General features: G+C 35.7%; 1 protein-coding gene across 4 annotated transcripts in view; it reads left to right on the plus strand.

The window, feature by feature from the left end:
• PTPRN2 (protein tyrosine phosphatase receptor type N2) overlaps nucleotides 1-20,447 on the plus strand; it is a 1,470,018-nt gene that overhangs the window by 104,479 nt on the left and 1,345,092 nt on the right. The window contains exon 1 of one of the 4 annotated variants that reach the window (XM_074267306.1): nucleotides 1,462-1,545. The exons of the other annotated variants lie outside the window; for them this stretch is intronic. Within the exon in view, the coding sequence (XP_074123407.1) occupies nucleotides 1,521-1,545 (25 nt within the window). The 5' untranslated portion in view covers nucleotides 1,462-1,520. Of the gene's footprint in view, nucleotides 1-1,461; nucleotides 1,546-20,447 lie in introns of those variants that run through there. 4 annotated transcript variants of the gene reach the window in all.

Below are 20,447 nucleotides of genomic sequence, written 5' to 3' on the forward strand. Positions count from 1 at the left end.
AATGATCTCTAGTTCGTCTTTGGTCACAAATTCCTTCCTCCTCCACAAGTCTGAGAGATAAACTATCCTATGTTCCTCTAATTTGTTTATGATATCATTCTTTATGTCGAACCCATTCCGACCTTATCTTGGTATATGGTGTTAAGTGTGGGTCAGTGCCTAGTTTCTGCCATATTAATTTCTAGTTTTCCCAGAAATTTTTGTCAAATAGTGGATTCTTATCCCAAAACTGGGGCCTTTAGGTTTGTCAAATTGAATAGTTATAGATTTAGAGAGAGAAGGAACCTTTGACATTAGCCAACCCTCTCATTTTATTGTTGAGGAAACAAAAATCTGGAGAAATCTAAAGACCTATCCAAAATGACAATTAATAAGTGGAAGAATCACTTTTCTCTCTTCAAATATAGTAACCCCCCCAAAACCCCCTCCCTGCCTTGTCCAAACATATTTGCTGTTCTGGTAATTGTGGTATACTTTTGCCCATAGTTCCTCAGAAGGGTTATAGTTTAGAAATTTCCTCTTCTTTCTCATCCTGAGATTAGAATCCTCTCTTCCCCCTTCCTCCTCTCTTTATTCCTCTTTTCTCATCTGTAAAATTAAGAATTGGCTTAGATACCATGTACAGTGATTTGGCAGTCCAAAAACTTTTTAAGAGATGGATACCATTTAATTAATGCAAAAACAATGCTGTTTATAATTATAGTGAAGAAAGAGGCTTACTGCAATAGGGTAGACTGGTGTGAGGTTCGTGTTAGAGGATCTGAGTTTAAATTCTGACTCTGATGTGTTCTCTCTGGGAGACCTGGGACAAATCACTATAAAATGGTTTAGATGGTTACTGAAGTCCCTTATGTAATCTGTGATCTATGCTCTTAAATCACATGCAAGTCTTTCTTTTGGAAATAAAGTATCTGATTAAAAGAAACTATGATATTGACATGTCAACTTACAGCAACCTTGGATCTGTGTCTCATTGTAATGTTCAGATAACCTTTAAAGCAGGGGTTCTCAAACTACGGCCCTCAGGCCAGATGCTGCCCTCTGAGGACGTTTGTGCGGCCCGCAGGGTTAGGGCAAATGGGCTGAGGGGCAGAGACAGAGTGTGAGCTTTTGTTTTCACTATAATCCGGTCTTCCCACAGTCTGAGGGACAGTGAACTGGCCCCCTGTTTAAGAAGTTTGAGGACCACTGCCTTAAAGGCTATGCTAGTAGAGGGCAAGATGGAAAGACTTCAGTGATGCCTTGAGGATGGATACATCTTGCTTAAGGACCCATCAATCTGTATTCAGAAAGTTTTAATGAGGCTGCAGGGTGGTGAATTTTGTGGCCAGGGAATCATAAAGACCCTATGTACAAAAGTTTAGTATTGTGATGTGTGTTGATGGATGCCTTTCTCTGCATATCTTCGATACCATACCTGCATGCCTCTTTGAAACTTTATTCTCATTTTACAGATAAGGCAACTGAGCCTCAGAGTGGTTAAATGGTTTGCCTGAGACCTACTTATTGTATCAGATGTGATGAGATGCAACTTGGGACAAAAGGGTAAGATTACTCTTTGCAAGTTGTGTTGAGATGCAACTTGGTAAATTAATCAGTGATTAAGCTTACTCCTTGCCAAGTATCTAGGAGACTATAAAAGAATCCTACCACAGGACCAATAAACTGAGGCAATGGACTTGCTCAATGATCACAGACTCTTATTGAGGGTCAACAGTTTTTAAACCTAGGTGTGTCTTCCTTCTGATTGACCTGATAGCACATCATTTAAAACTCCCCAGGCAAAGGTAAGACAATACTGATTGATAGGTAGGTTGACCTTCAAATGTGTTGATTATTGCTTTCTCTAGCAATTGTTTTACAGGTGCCAACTGCTTCTGGTAATTTTGGATAAAAAACAAAATAACCTCAATTAGGCTCCTCTCCTCAAGATAGCCTTCCTCTTTGGAGACCAAATCCCCCTAACTTTGATGAGGAAGAGCAAGGCCAGGTCCTCTGGGGAAGAACCTAGTCTAAACTGGGTCTCTCTGTTTATTGGTAAATAGAAGTGAGGTTCTTACTTGGAAAGAAACCAACCCAAATTGGTTGATGTGGTGCTGGAAGTGGTCACATTATTCAGATTGCCCTTTAGAAACTGCTGCATGAATTAGACTGAGAAATAGACAGGGAAAGGATGGGTTTCAGATTAATATGATACAATATAATCTTAATTTCCCTCCACCTCCCTCAGTTTGTTGCAAACATAATTTGACTTTGGTCTTTCCTGACTATCAGTCTGATTCTGTTTCAGTTTCCTGTTTTCTGATAAGGTAGGTGCTATAGGAATACAGATAGGTTTGTTTGAGTCCTTTCAAGATATAATTGTTTATAATGATACAATACTAGGTAAATAAAAAAAGATTTAGAGGTATTTCCAGAAGAAACTTTAACACAACATTAAAGAATTCTATAAGTGATGATGATGATGATGATGATATTGAACTGTTGTCAAAGGAAAGATTTAATTGTTTTACTATAGTTATACATTATTTTCTTAATCCTCTACCTTCTTAATAAAAAACTCTGAAATTGACTTTTAAACTACAAACTTTTAAATTTTATTCTTCTTTCTCTCAACCCTTTTAAGTCTAGAGGGACTTATAGTACCTCTACTCCTCTCTCTTCTCCCATTCCATCATCTCTTCTTCATCATCACTTTGCTCCCTTCTTAGTTTCAACTCTGTCACTGACTACAAACTATTTTTCCTCCTTGAATATCTGACTCCTTTTTTTCCTGTTAACCACATCTTTCCAACCTTTAAGGTTATTGCCATCATCTTCCTTCTTTGTTCCTCATTGCCTGCTGCTCAGTACTCTTAGAGAATATCATGCGACTCTGTTTAGTAGGTTCACAACCAAATTATGTTGCCTAATTCCAGCTGGATTCTGCCTTCTACATCACAATCTTTTTATGCCCTCTTGGTTAAATATGACACTTTCCATAATGTTTATTCCATTTTTTTTCTTTACGCTTCTCATTTCACTTCCTTCCCATTCCTCTTGACAAAGGACTTTGTTTCCTAATTTACTGAGAAAAAATAAATTCCCTCTTCTCCTGTTGTTCCCACTTTAAAACCTTTTTTTAATCATCTGCCATTTATTTCTCCTTTTCCCAATTAAAAAAAATAAATTTATTTTTCCTTTTCCCAATTTTAACAGATACATGGACTTTCTCCTTGTCTTTCACTTATACTCTTGATCCCATCCCCTCCTGTCTCTGCTGCTGATTCTCTGCATTTTTTCTGTATCATGATCCAACAGAAGATGATCACTCTGTCTCTGAGGCCCCATTTTCTGGTCAATTCCTTCTGGAAGTTACATTTTAAAGAAAATACCAAAGTCAGTAATGTTCATTCCTTCATTGGACTTTGATTTCTATTTCTTGCTGAATTTTTTTCTCCATAATGCAGCTACCCTCTTTCTACCTCTTACTCCTTCCAGCTTTTTAACTTCTTTTTATATATTGTCCTACCCCATTAGAATATAAATAAATATCCCAGTGCAGGGACTGTCTCTCTTGTTGCTTATATTTATATTTCCAGTGCTTAGCACAGGATCTTGAACATAGCAAAAGCTTTAAAAAATGCTTGTTGACTTGCTAATTTGATTCATATTTCTCTCATCTTCAGTTTACCCTTATCTACTGTCATCTTCCCTGCTGTCTACAGACATTGCCAATGTCTCCCCAAGGTCTCTTCCATAATTAAAGAATCCTTCACTTGACCCTGCCCATTCTCTTAAGCTCTCATCTGATATATATTTTCCCTTTTGCAGCCAACAACTTAGAAAATTGGCTAGAATAATTTCTTCTAGAAGATTAATTGATATAAATCAAGTGCTACAACAAGAAGAACCAAAGAAACATCAGTCAGTAAGCATTTAACTTATTTGCCAGATAGAGAGAGATGATTGCCAAAAGCAATGTTGGAGTATAATATAAATTTATCTGGAGAACCTTATGAAGAAGGCTGAAGGACAATCATGAGCACTGCCTCATAAAATAGAAAGAAGTGGTGGAAAATAAAATGAATTGAAAACAAGTTTGACTGGATATGAAACTAATCAAAGTTATCCTAAGTGTATTTAGGGATGAAAACTGACATGGGGAGTCTGCAAACAGGGAAAAAATGGAAAAAAAGTGGTGAAAACTATTTTAATAAACTATCCCATCAAGCTATAGCAAGACTACTACTACTACTATTAAGGAGGTAAAACTAGCATTCAAGAGAACTAAGACTATAAAAGTGTATAGATGGAATGTATAGATGGAACCCTGTATACTTAAAGGAGATAAGTGAGCTCTGGGAATAATAGAGTTGTAAGTGTCTTGAGGTATCAATATACAAGGTATCTGAAGGACAGGAAGATGCCAAAGGAATGGGAAAGTGTTAGAGGAAAAGTGATCAAGAGTATACTCTGCAACATCTAAGTACCATAATGAATAGTGCTAGATTTGAAGGCAGGAAGACCTGAATTTTCATTCCCTCTTTGATATTAAATATGGCACCCTTGTAAAATCCCTCACCCACAATGTTTTTATCTATAAAATGAGGATGATATTAATCCTTACTTCAAAGGGGACATTTTGAGGAACATGTGAACTATATAGGTAAAATATTTTGCAAAATGTTAAAGTATTACATAGATGTTATCATGTCAATCATTATCAATTCCTACTTATACAAAATATTTGAATCTTCTATATAGATATTACAAGAAATTTTAGTGATTGTGTGAATGAGGAACAAAAAGGCATTAGCAAGTGGTATTCAACAATGGATATCTGTCAGCTAACTGAAAGATGTAGAGAATATAAAATCTCATTGTGCTACTTGTTGACTAAAAAAATTTGATTCAGTAAAATCAAGGTCTGCCTTTGAGGTTTTTTCACAGCAAATTATATTCTATTGATAGATCAAAGTGAGTCAATATTGGGAAATGAAAAAATGGAAATAAACCTGTTGAGTGACCTTCTGATATAAAATAAAAGGAGGCATAAAACAGAAAAATGTAGGCTCACCAAAGGTATTTGCACTGTGATGGAGATATCCTAGCAAAGAGCATGGATTAGGGAGAAATGAAGTCCTCTAGATGTTTCTGTTTTTTAATAATTTTATGCTGACATGAAAGCTCTGCATATTGCAGAGCCACCTGAAGGAGATAAGCATTAACTCAAAGGAGTTTGCCCTATCCATCCATGAGGGAAAAACCAGGTGTCGAAGGCTATCTCTTACCTAGATTTTAGTGTATATTTGAATGGACACTATAGTATTTGTCTGGCAGTATATGTTTCTGGGATAGACAACATAGGTGGATCTTGAATTGAAAAGGAGGTGGCTAGGTGCTTCTGGAAACCTCAAAGCTCTTTCAATGATCTTGAATTTTCCATGAAAGCAAAGACATATCTTCAACACTAATATATCTTTAATGCTGCTCTGTGGCATTATGAAGTGCGATACAACTACCTCCAAAGAACTAAAGAGGAGTATCATCACTCTGAGGGCCACAGTGGGGCTCATGGTCAGGTGTGAGCAAGTGGACAGCTGTAATATGTAACTGATATGCTTGCTATTTTAGGAGAAATCGAAGAATACCTCCAGAATACCTCCAGGACACCTGGTGGTGAACTTTTGGAAGAACAAGACAAGAGTTATACAGGATGAGCAGGAATCGATAAATTATATGGTTTGCATCTTTGATGATGTTTGCATCTGGGTAGGGATCTTCCTATATCACTCAAACAATAGACACTCACGGGCCCCACTCCATTGCTATTCAGTATGAAAGTTTGATTTTATTTATTTCTGCCCTTTGGCACTTCATTCCGTTTTAAGCATCTTAATAGCCTTTTGTTACTGGGGTTTGCCTTATTGATGCTAGACTTGGAGATATTTTATTGTTTTAAGTCCTCCTGTACCTTGCAACTCTCAAAATCAAGCCTTAGCCTTCTTAGTAGCAAGGATAACAGATATATGCCATCATACTTGGTTAATTTATACTGGAGCTCTTAACTCAATTAGATCAGAGATCCATTTGAGTATTTTACTTCAGAAATTTATTAGTTTAGGTTTTTTCTATGTTGTTTTATTGTAAAGTTGTTTTGTTGTTGTTTTAACTGAAATTCTGTTGTAATCTAGGATGGAAGTAAGGACCCCATGTCAACTCATGTAATCAATGAAGAATGAGGGCTTTGGATGATGATGATTATTTATTTAACTTTGCTGTTATTCTTTCCTGAAAATGTTCTCGAGGATGTTAATATTTTGTATTCAACATAAAACAATAGATGTTATTTATATGGCACTTGAAGATTTGTAAAGTGTTTTTACTTACATCATCTCTTTTGTTCCTCACAACAACCCTGTGTGGTAGATGCTATTATCACCCTCTTTTTACAGGTGAGAAAACTGAGTTTCAGAGAGATTAAAAAATTTGTGAAGCTTCATAAAGCTAATAAATATCTGAGGCAATATTTCTACTTAGTTCTTCCTGGCTCCAAGTCCAGTTGACTCTGACATCTGGAAGCCTCCGATGCATTTATTGTGTGCTTGCTGATTCAGGGACAAACATTTCCTGTAAATCTAGGAGGATTCTTCAAGCCTTTTAATTTCTACCTTGTCAGTTTGTTTCCTTTTTTCAATACATTAAACTAATGAAATTTAAGGCATAGCCTCATTTTATTAAAGACCTACCTCCCTTGAAGTCCTTTGGAGCCTCATTGTTGCTTAGAGGTGACCTTGTATTCTTAGAGACTTGCCAGGAGAATGAAAGCTTTGACAAGTTTTTCATGATTGGACAAATTTTGAGCATGACCCTGACTACAGATTCTGTGTTTTCTTCCTCGAGAACCAAGCTAGCTGAGTGGAAAATGGCCACTAGTTTGTTTTCTTTCTTCCTATAGCAATTTACTGAAGCTGTTTACTAAGGTTTGAAGTAATTGTGAACTTCACTGGTGGAAAGCTGTGGCTCTGCATCGGTGATGATTACTTACTTATCTGTCTGTTATAAATGACTCTCCTTTTTTTCAACTTTATTTATGCATGTTACTTCCCAATAATTTATGTTAGCTTCAATTGAATGCCATCAATCTCATTTACTGCTTGAAATTCTAGATATGGAAATTCAATTAAAAATTGCCAAATAGCCTGTTAGTGGAGAAGAGAAAATGTCCATGCTCATGCATTAATTTCTTCCAACACTGGAAGCAGATTTTAACTAAGGAAATCATGGGTTCCTCAAAGCATTGAGAGTAAATATTGAGCATTTACAATGTGAAGAGCACTGTACTAGGCACATAGCTGATTGATTTGCATTCTAAGATTATTTTCCTGAGTAGGGGAAAAGTGATTCTTTAAAAATTTGACCTATAGTTTGCATTTGATTGTTCAAGTATCCTCTTATCCTTAGGTTCTAATTGACCTTTCTGCCTAAGCAGAGATATTTTGATATATGCAGATTTGAATATTCATTCATTTAGAAATCTTTGTCAGATATGCTTTGAATGGCTAATCACATTAATGTCTACTTTGACTCTCCAAATTATCTTGATGTCATGGAGATTTATCCATTTTGTTGAAATTTGCTATTTGAACTTCAGAAAAAGTCCTTAGTTTTTTCTATTCCTCTGCCAATTTCCCTTTTCCCCAATATATTTACTGTGTGTGTGTGTGTGTGTGTGTGTGTGTGTGTGTGTGTGTGTGTGTGACATTTCCTGTGAAATAGAAATCCAAGGATTGCAGAAAGAAATAGTTGGATATCTTGGTAATAAGACTGAGATATAAGCTGCAAAAAGGTCACTTTGAAATCGGAAGAGCTCAGATATTCTTTTACCTGAATTGAAGCTGCAAATAAAAACAACAACAAAAAGCAAACTAACAAGCAAATGAACAACCTGTCATAATTTTTCCTTCTTTAGTTGGGGAAAATTCTGTTTGAAGTGACTGAAATAGCTAAAATATTATTTGGTGTGTATATAGTAGTAGACATTAGCAAAGCCTATTAATATTCAAGCCTTTGAACACAGGACCTTGTAGAAATTAAAAAATTCTAACATTCCTTAAACTTAGAGAAAGTATTAGAGACTATTAGAGAAGTAGATTTGTTAAGTGTGGAAAACTCTTCTGGTAATGATAACCCTCTTTTCACACCTCTCTCACCTTAAAACACTAGGACTTGCTTAGGATGTCACTGTAATGGCTGTGATCTTTCATTAATGCATTTTATTTGGATTTGGAATTTTATGGGTAGGAGACTTCCCTGTGTTAAATTATTCTTCACCACAAAGAGTAAACCTGTCTGAAATTTATTTATTTTTAAAAAGAATTATTTGGGGCAGTGTGAAATTTAACAGCTGGGTTTGTTTCACAGTGTGATTCAAATGGAGGACTTGAACTCAGATCTTTCTGACTCCAAAGTCATTTATGCTGTATCTACTATGCCAACTGCCTCTTACATGATATTTGAATAATAGTTAAAATCAAATATTGTTCACTATTGATGCAAATCTAATGGTTAGCACACCTTTGAGCAAGGTACTTTGTTGAAGTAGTGTTCCTCAAACATGGCAGTGCTCTGTGCCTGGAATATAGTAAGTTCTTAATAAATGCCTGGTTTTATCATCTTTGCACTGGTTGCTTTTCACATGTCCCTGCACGCCTTCTTTTCTTGCCTTCTCTGACTTCCTTCAAAATTCAGCTGAAATTCTACTTCCTACAAGAAACCTTTCTTATTGTTAAACCTTCTCCCAGCCTGTAGATGACCTTACATTTATCTTGTATATATGTAATTGTTGACATGTTATATTCCCCCACTAGAATATGAGCTCTTCGAAAAAAAAAGAGCTTGTTGCTTTTCTTGCTGTTCCCAGAATTTAGCACAGTGCCTGGCACATAATAAACACTAATTAAGTGCTTGTTGCCTGACTCCTGTGAGGAATCAATATATATATATATATATATATATATATATATATATATATATATATATATATATATATATATATATATATATATATATATATATATGTATGTATGTTTTCTCTCTGGGAATTTACTTGGAGACAGCTACACATAAGATGGCTTTTTGCTAATTTTCTATTCTTATGACTTGGGCGTGTATGCACATATGCATTCATGTGTGTGCACTCACTTTTGTGTTTTTTTTTTTTTTTTTTTTTTTTGACTAGTGTTACCAATGGAAAATGGATTAAAAAGCTGAAGAGGAAGAGGAGAGCAGGCTGGAATGCTTTTAGGAAAATGACCAGTCCTTGAATATTTTAAAAGTTATCCACAATACAACAACTCATCTGTATAATTATGAATCTTAGATTTCAGAGCTGAGGGAACTCAAAGGGGCAATACAGGGAACCATAGCAGGTTTGATAGGTGGCAGAGTGTTTCCAATTGTAAACTATGTCTAAACATGGTTTCAAGGAATATCTGTCCTAAGAAAATCTGTGGTTAGCAAAGGTTGATAGTAATAGATAGGGATAATTGATGGCCTGGGGCAACAGTGATGTCCACGAAACCTACAAAGACTTAGAGGAAGATCTCCAGAATGTTGGGTCGATCCTCTGGGTAGTATGTATGGGACAACATGGATATGAATTACGCAGGATGGGACAGATGAAGGAATATCCAAATTGAGGAGATCATGGATACATTAAAGTTTAGCAATGAATGTAATGTTGGTCAAAGAAGTGTTACAACTAAAAAATGCTATAGGATCTCAGGGGAGAGAGAGAAAGATGTGGACTTGGATGATCAGAGAAGGTATTTAAAGGTGAAATGTGAGCTGGGACTTGTAGACAGACAGGGAAGGAGGAAAGGTTTTCCCCACCAAGGTTCTCTTGCCCTTTATGTCATTTATCTGAGAGATCACTGTTTTCTAGGGGAGAACAGAAAGAGCAAGTACTGGGTCTAACTTTGTCCTGAGGCTGGCACAGTACTAAACATAGTTTTATAAATGTAATTAGTCTCTTAAGATCTGTGCATTGAACATGAATTTATGGAGAGCCTGTTCTGTAGACATTACAAAGCAAATCCTGACAATAAGGTCTGAGGCTTGTGACCCAAACTATTTTTAGTCTCTTTAGAGGCCAGATAGTGGGGACAGGTGGTAGGTATGGCAACTGGTCCTTGGGGAGAAAATACTGTCAAAGTAGTTCACCTCTGTTGAGACATTGCCTAAATCTCACAGAAGGTTTCCTTCCATCACTCCCTAAAAAAAGAATCCGCTGGACAGATGCTTCCCAGCTGTTCAGACCTTTTAATTTTAATTTCCACCCTGTCAGTTTTCTTCATTCGTTCAGCATAATAGAGGCATAACATAATTTCACATAATTGGAGGCAGCTGTGATATAGTGAAAAGCACACTGGACACACTTGAAGTTGGAAGACTTGGATTTTTATCCCAGCTGCGCCACTTTCTTGCTGTGTGACCTTGGGCAAGGTGTTTAACATCTCAGAATCTTAGTGTCCCCATCTGTAAAATGGGGGTGATAGTACTTGTACTGTGTGCCTCATATAGTAGAAATGACTTGTGTATGTATGCACATGTGCATGCATGTGTATATAATTGTTTTTGTGTTTTAGCCTTGTTACCAATGGAAAATGGGTCAAAAAGTTGAAGAAGAAGAAGAGAACAGGCTAAAGTAGCTATGTAAAATTCTTTGTCAAGTAAAAAGAGTTGTATAAATATCAACTATTTTCATTATTTGTTTTTAATATTTTTTAGTATATGCAAAAGTCAACCTGATCTTTTTCAAAAGAGTTCCCTTCTTGGCCACTTTTGAATACCACATCAATAAGGATTAAGGTTGAGACAGAAGGTGTACTCTGTAGGTGACCTTTCTTTTTTGGAACTTCCCTTTCCTTTGAGAGGAGCTTTCTCTTGTAATAGTAATCAACCAGGCCAGCACCTTTGTTTGTGACTTATTTATAGTCTTAGAGTGTTGCCTAAGAACTAAGGCATTGTGATTTGCCTGGAGTCAAACAACCAGTATATTTCAGAAATGGCACTTGAACAGAACTTACCTTTAAAAAAAGATCTCCTGAACTCATTGACATCCTTTTAATGTCTGGATGGAGACAGGACAGAATAGGCTGCAGTCAGAATTGTGGAGATGACCTTCATCGATTTTAGGTGCAAATATTGGCTAAGTAGCTCCTTGTATGGTGGAGATCCTGATGATCAGTGACTTTTTTTTCCTTCTTCTTACAGAAAGTAAAGAAATTATTTTACTAGTGATGGGAATGATTGATTGATGATCATCCTTACATCCTTACAGTTTATTAAAGTTAACCTTAGTTAATTATGAGTAATCCATCAGAGAATCCTATATTGGGAAAGTCTTATAGGACAATCTTATCCTATCCATGAAGATGACTAATTCTTTCTACAACATCTTCAACGAATAAGAAACAGCCAATATTTTCGAGTGAACTATGAGCTGCAGACAGTATGATACACTTGGGAATATGGAAGAGCTGGATTCAAATCATACATTTGCCATTTACTAACTCCATAAGCAATTCACTTGGCCTCGCTGATAGGTTTCCTTATCTATGAAACAGGGATTTTAATATCTGTGTCTTCTCATCGTTCAAAAGTAACTAGCAATCATGCTTGGATCTTGCCCTCTGGGGTGTTACTTTTCCATTGCAAATATTTCTTGATAGCAATACAGCCATTTATATCCTTGATGAGGTGACTAAAAATGGATCTTTCTTGAACAACATAATGCTATGAATTTTGAGATCTTGACAGTTTCTTGGTAATTTATATTTTTCCATTTTTATTTTTATTTCCATAAAAATTTTAATTTTTAGTAACTAAAATTTCATTTCTATTTGGCAGCTCCTTCAATTATATTCAATTGTTTTAAAGACACTTGCTATTTTTTATTCCATTATTTAGACTTTTTTTCAGATAGAAACTTGTTAGGATATGGGGAATGACTGAGGGGAGGGATTAGACGTCTTGACTAAATGGGAATTAAACTTTAGTCTAGCAAAAGGGGTGAGGAGGAAGAAAGGCCTAGACTACAGCCCACCTCAGGGAACTGGTCCTCCTCATTCATAGGTAGCTTAAGCTCCTGAGTAATAAAATGGGAGTGGGGACATAAGGACAGAGGAGTGTGAGTGTGGTGTGCACGTGCATGTACATCCTAATCTTACTCTACCCAGACACTGCTGAAATAGGAAAAGGACTCAAGTGGATGCCCTTCCTGGCAGAGATATTACTAATAATGAGTTTACCTGGGATTTAGTTTTAAGGAAGGAGGGAGTAAGTGCTAAATGATGGTTCAGAGTATTTGAGGAAAGAAATGCACTCTGGGACACCTTAAGGTTTCTAGCCTGAAAAGAGCTGGGCAATCTAATGAGAAGGAAATAATTGGGCAGAACTGAACAAAGCTGAAAGGACATCAGTGAGCTTCCTTGTATCTCCCTTAAAGCACTTCTATACTTTCAAGGCATATTTCATTTTTTCTGATAACCTAAATAGCAGAAACAGATTTTTCTCCATCTCTCTCATATTCTCCTATAGGAAGCTTGCTTATTATCCATCCATAGGTATTGCACGATAATTGCAGTGACACAAACATACCAGTTTGTAGGTTCCAGCAAAATTCTCTTTGCTCTCTATTCTTGCTTAAAATGAAATAAAGACCTATGTCTTAATGTTTGTAGGTCTCTTGGCTAACCTGTGTAGCCAGCCATGGTGGCAGTCTGCCTGCTTTGTGATACATGCAAAGCAGATGAGGCAAGAGAGAGCATCCAATTATCTGATGAGGTTTAAACATCTTGTTTGATCTAGCTATTGATCTACAAACCTTTTCTTTTTCTTGATGTTAAGCTCCTCATCCTCTTTGGGGAATAAGGCTTATTACAGTTAGCAGAAAAGGCACAAGGAAGAATCAAGGACACATAGAAACATAAGGCAAAAAACCAATTATTAAATGAATTCAGTGCAGTTCCTTTCATCTTGCTGAAGACCTCCAAAACCTTCCCTCTGCTTTTGTGATTGTTTTTGTTTAGTCAGCTAATTATATCTGCTTCCTCGTGATCCTGTTTGGCATTTTCTTGGTGAAGATACTGGAGTGGTTTGCTATTTTCTTCTGCTCATTTTACAGATGAGGATATTGAGGTAAACAGGCTTATCTAAATGCTGTTATTTCATTTAAATTTAGATTGTTAAATTTTTAAAGTGAGTTTTAATTATTCTCCTGCCCAATTTTTTGTCTTGCTCTAAAACTAGTGTTAAAATGAGTGGAAATAGGGATTCAGACAAAGTAATAAATAGTCTTAGTAAGGAAAAGCCAGCTTGGGAATCAGATTTCATCTTGGCTAATCAACACATCAATAAAACTGGCTGCATTCTGCTGTCTACTTCCTGTCCAAAGGCATTTATTTATTTATTTTTTTTTCTGAGGCTGGGGTTAAGTGACTTGCCCAGAGTCAACAGCTAGAAAGTGTTAAGTTTCTGAGACCAGATTTGAACTCGGGTCCTCCTGAATTCAAGGCTGGTGCTCTATCCACTATGCCACCTAGCTGCCCCCGGCATTTATTTTTTAATAATATTTTATTTTTTCCAAATACATGAAAAGACAAATTTCAACCTTCCCTTTCACAAAACCTTGTGTTCCAATTTTTTCTCCCTCTCCTCCCCCTTTCCTACTCCAAGACAGCAAGCATTCTGATATAGGTTAAATTCTAAAGATGTTCCATATTTGTCATGCTGAGCAAAAAAAAAAAAATTAGATCAAAAAGGGAAAATGCAAACAAAAACAACAACAAAAAGGTGGAAATATCATGCTTCCATTCACATTCAGTCTCTAGTTCTATCTACACTGGATGTAGATAGCATTTTCCATCCCTTGTCTATTGGTATTGCCTTGGATCACCTCACTGAAAAGAGCCACATCTATCATCCTAAATATCCATAATCTTATTGTTACTGTGTACAATGTTCTCCTGTTTCTGCTCATTTCACTCAGCATCAGTTCATATAAGTCTTTCCAGGCATTTCTGAAATAAGCACGTTTATTGTTTCTTATAGAACAATAACATTGTTACATTTACACATTATAACTTATTCAGCCATTCCCCAATTAATGGGCATCCACTCAATTTCTAGTTCCTTCAAATATTTTTGTAAATGTGAATCCTTTTCCATCTTTTCTGATGACTTTAGGATACAAATCCCGTAGAGACATCACTGGAGAAAAGGGTATGTTTTGTAGCCTTTTGGTCATAGTTCCAAATGGCTCAGAGGCAGTTTGCACTTAAGCTTATTGGGACGAGCTAAGTGGGAAAGAATATATCATGATATCATGGCGTCCCTGAAGATGATAGTGAATGTTTTGCCATATTCCACTCTCTTTGTTTATGTATATTCTGTATAGAGTGTTGATGTTTCAGAGTTTATGGCTTTAGTTTTTAATCTTAGATCATTGTAATTGCTTCCTATCTCTCACTTACATTTTCTCTCTCTCTTACTCTTGCTTTCTGTTCTCTGGTTGTGTATGTCTCTCTCCCTCCCTGTCTCTGTCTTTCTCTGTCTCTTTTACTCTCATTCTCTCTCTCACACACACCAAAAATAAAAGTACTGTAATAAATTTAGTACATTCTTTATACTGTTCCCAATTTAAAAGCTATGATTTCAATGAGTCAAAAGAAACATCATTTCTTTTTTCTGTGATGACTTGAATGGATCATTCTGATAACAAAAGCAGGTGTTATATTAGTCTAGTCATCCAGATGTCACAGATATATTCATTGTATACTTCAGTGAACTTTCTTACCATTGATGCCTATGATCAGCATTATTTTTGATGACTGTATTTGATTCCTCCTGCTTTTGAAATGTCCAACTACATTTTCACAATGGTAGTGATTAAGGTGTTCACTTTCAATGGCAGAAAGGCTAAACTTAAAGGAAAGAGATTGAGAGACACAGCACGTATAAGAACTTCAGTAGAGTGGCGAGAAATACAAGGAGTAAATCATCTTGGAAAATCTTGGTTACTGATCTAAACATAACTTTGAAAGAAGGATGGATAAAAGTTCAAGGTGTGAGGTAATCCCAAAGTGTTTAGTTTTCTATGAACACATGCATTTTTATGTGAAGTTTCAGAGAAGTGGATTGAAAATGGAAATAAACTAAAAAGTTCAATTACTTTTAAAGTTATTCTCCTCCCCATAATTTCAGTGTTGCAGAAACAATTCTATGTTCTGAGAACAGAGGGAAACAATTTAAAAATATCATTTAAGTGAAAGTATCCCAATTGCTTTTTATTTTTCTTTTGCAGCCTTGAAAATAGGAGGGAGTCCACACCATCTAGGCATTTTTCCATTTGATTGATAAATATTTATACAGGAAATTACTGATAAGGAATATTAACTTACATTATTACCCCTTTTTACTCTTTGTGGCCAGCAATCAATCTGCTCTTGTCTGACTATCTTGTAAAAATGTTTTGAGGAAAGCACTTTTTAAACCCTGAAGTCTTATGTTTATGTGTGTTGCTGCTATCATTTACCTCATCCAACTGCTGAACAAGCCTGCTTCCCAGATGTTTTCTGTGAAGGTGATATTGACTCTGGAGTATTCATTGCAGGTGTCTATTACTATATCCATTTGTCTAAATATTTGTATAAACATCAGGATATGGAATGGGAGATAGGGGCAAAGAAGATGGGAGTTAATCTTGACATAAGGAGAAACTGAGGTCAAATCCTGACTCTGACACATAAATGTTTTGTGTCCTTGAGCAAAGTATTTAGTCTCCTTATCTCTCTCAGGACTCTTAAGGCTATAAGTTAGAGAGAAGGTCTTAAACTGCACCGGGAGGTTCTTCCCTTACCTACAAGTTCCCACAACCAATGAAATCATAGGTTTAGTATTTATCCTTATCATGAAAAATAAGTTTGAATATTTGTGTATATTTTGGAATTTGGAAGCTCTTGGAGGGCAGGGACTGTTTAATTTCTATCATTGTGTCCCCTGTCCCTGACAACATATATTAAGTGCTTAATAAATGTTTGTGGAATGAAAAAAAATAATCTATCTTTAGTGTACTCCAAAGGATGGTTGAAAGTAAGCTCAGGGCTATAATAAATGCCCAATTGGCACTGAACTAGTAGGCTTTGAAATCTTTTATTAGTTTGTTTTAGTGTAGTCAAAATTTTTTAAGTTCCCAAGGCAATGGTTTAATGGTTCATTGGTCTTATACTTAACCTGTATTACCTGGAGGCATTATAGCTCTCAGCAAGGAAAGTTTACTTGTAGCTGTTATTTTCTGGGAGATAATTTATTCTTTTTAGCATCCTCTCATCCAAACAGATATATTTCTCTCTCTCTCCCTCTCCCTCCTTCTCTCCCTTTCCCTCCCTCCCTCCTTTCTCTCCCCTCTCTCCTCTTCCTCTCTCCTTCCTCCCTCCCTGTCTCTGTGTCTGCCTCTCTTTGCCTCCCTCCATTTCCCCATTTCTCCTTCATACATAAAAGAAGGATAACTGTATCTTCCTTCTGTGCTTGTCAAAGATATTTGTACTCTGCTCCCAAGGTCTCCTCAAGTCCTTACCCAGGAACAGATGCAAAAGTCACATTCTATGGCTCTTGTCCCCGCGGGCATAAACGATGTAACTAGACTCCCAGACTTGAATCTGGATGGTGTTAGTGTTTTTGTTCTTCACCATCTAAGGTAGGCTCAAGGTTATACACATTGGATATTAATTAGACTGTTAAGAGTGAAATGTGACTTGACAGAAATGATGAGTTTCCTTTCTCCAGAGCTTTTTAAGGAGGATAGAAACAGAGAACAAATTTTCCTTATTTGAAGGCAGTTATGTAAACACTATAATTTGAAGGGAGTTCATAGAATATTTTGTTTCATGGTTCTGAGTAACTCTCAAAAGCGATGACAACTTAGAACATTTAGGACTTAGAACTTTAGGACTATATATAATGTTATAAAAACATTAACATTCATTGTTATTTAAGATTCATCCTGATCTTGTTGATAATACTTCTTTAATTGGTTGTTTTTGTTGTTACTCTTAGTTGTATTTCCTGTGTTTAGCTAATGAGTTGGTGTCATGGTCAGTTGAGATGCAAATAATTTCATATAATTAAGTCATCTTCCTTATCAGGGTAGATCTCTGGGACCTTATCTTTTCTTTACTGATTTTAAAATATTTTTTCCACTCTAATTTTTAATGGGATGCAATGCATGATAACAGAACTTCATGTTCTTTTACTCCTCAAGTCTATCTATACTTGTATCAGTTCTAAGAACAAGGGATAGGACAATCTAGAATTATAAAGAATCAATTTGCAAATTAACACTTTCCTCTCATAAATTCCAAATCTTTTCTCGTATCCCCAGGTAGCACTATTTACTCTTATTTAATAAGCCTAATCTGGTCTGATTACCTACCACCCAGAGCGGTAGTGAGGGAAAAGCCCTTTGAAAACCAATAAGAAGTGTATAAACAGGAATTCTTACACTGCTGTTGCTGATATTGGGATTCTGATCAACCAAGCAGTCCTGGAATGACAGCATAATCTAATGGCCATTATGGGGAATTTCTTTTCATAATATCTGAGCTGAAAGGGACTATGAAAAAATTAGAGTTTCACTAGTATCTGAGTAGGAAATTGACCCATCTGCAACATCTTTGGTAAAGAATTGTCTAAGTTGTGCTTGATCACCTCCTGAGATAGAAAATCTATTACTTGCTGAAACAGCCCATTGCACTTTTGGAATTCACTTATTTTTAGGAAGCTTTCCTCCACACAAGTCTATATTTGCTTCCCTCTTATTTCCACCTATTGCATCTAGTTCTTCTGACCTATGAGGTCAAGCAGAATATATCTAATCTTTCTTCATATTCTTGAAGGAAGCCATCATGCTTTTTATGTGTTCTCCAGGTTAAACATCTCTAGTTTCTTCAGTTAATCCTTTTATGACATGAATTGAGGTCCCTCATTGCTTTGGTTGCCTTTTTCTAGATTTTCTAGATTTCTTGTTTCTAACTTAGGGTTTGTCAACTGATTTAAAATGTGTGTGTGTATACATATATATGTATATATATATGTATATGTATGTATAATGCATAAATTTATTTATTTTGTATATATGTATGTATATATGTGTATAATATATAAATCTTTTTGTAATTATATGAATTTTATTTTGTGTATTTAACTATGCTAAGAAGGGGTCTATAGGCATCACCAGAATGCTAAAGGGATCTATGACAGGAAAATGATTAAGAATCCCTGCTCTCTCCAGCTTGTCAGAATATTTAAAAAAACTGTAGCCCCTCATCTGAACATGTTTCATGTATAGTCTGAGTAAGGCATTATCTCTAAAATTGGATTACCTTTTCAGGATGCCATTATGAGACTGTTGATTCATATAGAATTTACAGTCCCCTAGATTTTTTGCAGACAAAATTTTTTTTTGCAGATTTTGTCTAATCAAGCTTTTGTTATTATTATGCCACTTTAGGAGTTTTGGGGGAGAATTGGAATTGTTTCTGTATTTGTATTCTTAGAATTTAGTGCAGGGCCTGTCACATAGTAGGTGCCTGATAAAAGCTTGTCAATGGAAGAGTATGAAAATTAAATTGATGGAGATAATCCCAAATAGATCATAGTAAGTTCAAGACAAATTCATTGTCATTCTACTGCAGATAATATAGCACCCGATTTTTCAATGGACTCAACTTTCACTTATCTACTTTGTGGATTATCAGTAGCAAATCTTAAATTCTAATCTGTTTCCTTCCAGCTGCAGTGTATATTTCTGGCCTATTCCTTTCATGAACATTTGGCTTGTGCTCAGGAAATGCAACTAGTTTTAATATTTCCTTAAGCAAAAAGTAATTAGGAGTGTAAATCTGCTTGAAACAAATGTAATGCTTTCATCTGCCAAATGGAAATGATTTTTGGATTTTCTACCCTTTATAATTCTCTTCATCATTGTTGCTTTCTATCAGAGAAAGAATAACAGTAATAATCTACATTGATAAAGCACTTTTCCCACATAACCTGGTAAGATGAGTAGTCTATCTATTTTTACCCCCATTTTCTAGATAAGTAAACTGAAGCTCAGAGAAGTTAAATGATCTTTTTACCACATTATATGGTTGGCATTGGAATACCAATATCCTAATTCCATACCCAGTATTTGTCTCTTTCCCAACATTGTTCTTCTGAAAGATGGCTCTTTCTATGTTGATACTTTTTCCTTTGAGGCCCTGTATTTGAGGTGCCATGAGGAGCTGGCAAGGATATTCTCAGCCTTGTGCAACTTTCATGTCAGTCTTCTCGAAGGTGGGATATTTGTATCTTTCTAATTCTGAGAATTTCTATCTTCATCTACGTTCCATTATAGACTGAACAGGTGCCAAGAATCCCATCAATTGACAGTGCTACATTGATTGAAATTTATGGGCTCGGAAGTGCAAGTCAGCAAAGTATTCTTTATTCCTAGACAAATCAGATTTTTTAAAAAAAACTAGGTTAAATTTATTCCCTAGCTGACCAAGATTGCTGATTGTTACAAGTTGGCTATTTTGCCAAAAGTTCGTCTCAGGTGTCCTGAGTACCTGAAATTTTGAGGACAAAGTGCTTTCCTATTTAATACCATGTAGTGTATAGTCCCTATCAAAATCCACAGTTGACCAAAGTTTCCTTCTAACTAAGCAAAACTACTGGAATTGGCCCTATGTTTTGCTGATATATAGCAGATTAAAAATTTTGGTTAGTGATGCTGACAGAACCTTTTGACTAAATGCACTTCTTATTATCACAAAGCATGTTATTCTCAGCACTAAGCATTCCTTTTGGGGTAAGGATTTTAAAAACCTTTGCACTTTCTGTTCTTCTGTGGCTGATTCTTAATTATTATTCAGAGACTGTAGTATTCCATGACTCATAGTCTTACATCAGAATTGGAAAGATAGTGATATTAAAAAAGATTTTTTTTTGTTTCAGGGGAAAAATGGTATGATTAAAGGAACTGAGAAATTTAATATAATAGGTAATTTTGATTAATTTTATCACAAGGTACTTTTTTATAATATTTTATTTTGTTTTTAAGTTATCAAGCATTCATTTTTACTATTTTATACTTCTCTTCTCAATCCTATTTGAAAAAAAGGGAAATTCAAACCCTCTGCTTTGAAAAAAAAGACAAAAAAATGAAACAAAAAACTCCCAAACACTGATCAATGAACCATAATTTTAGGGGACTAGTAATGATAAACCAGAGTTTAAATTGTCTTCAAAAACGAGCACTGATGCTACACTATTCAATGGAACGAACACTGAAAAAGAAGCAGATGGAACTGGAGGGGCTCTGTGGTACAATTGAGCTTCTAATTTATAATCCCAGCATA

This window comes from Sminthopsis crassicaudata, chromosome 5, assembly GCF_048593235.1.
Source record: "Sminthopsis crassicaudata isolate SCR6 chromosome 5, ASM4859323v1, whole genome shotgun sequence".
In the NCBI taxonomy this organism is placed as follows: Eukaryota; Metazoa; Chordata; class Mammalia; order Dasyuromorphia; family Dasyuridae; genus Sminthopsis; species Sminthopsis crassicaudata.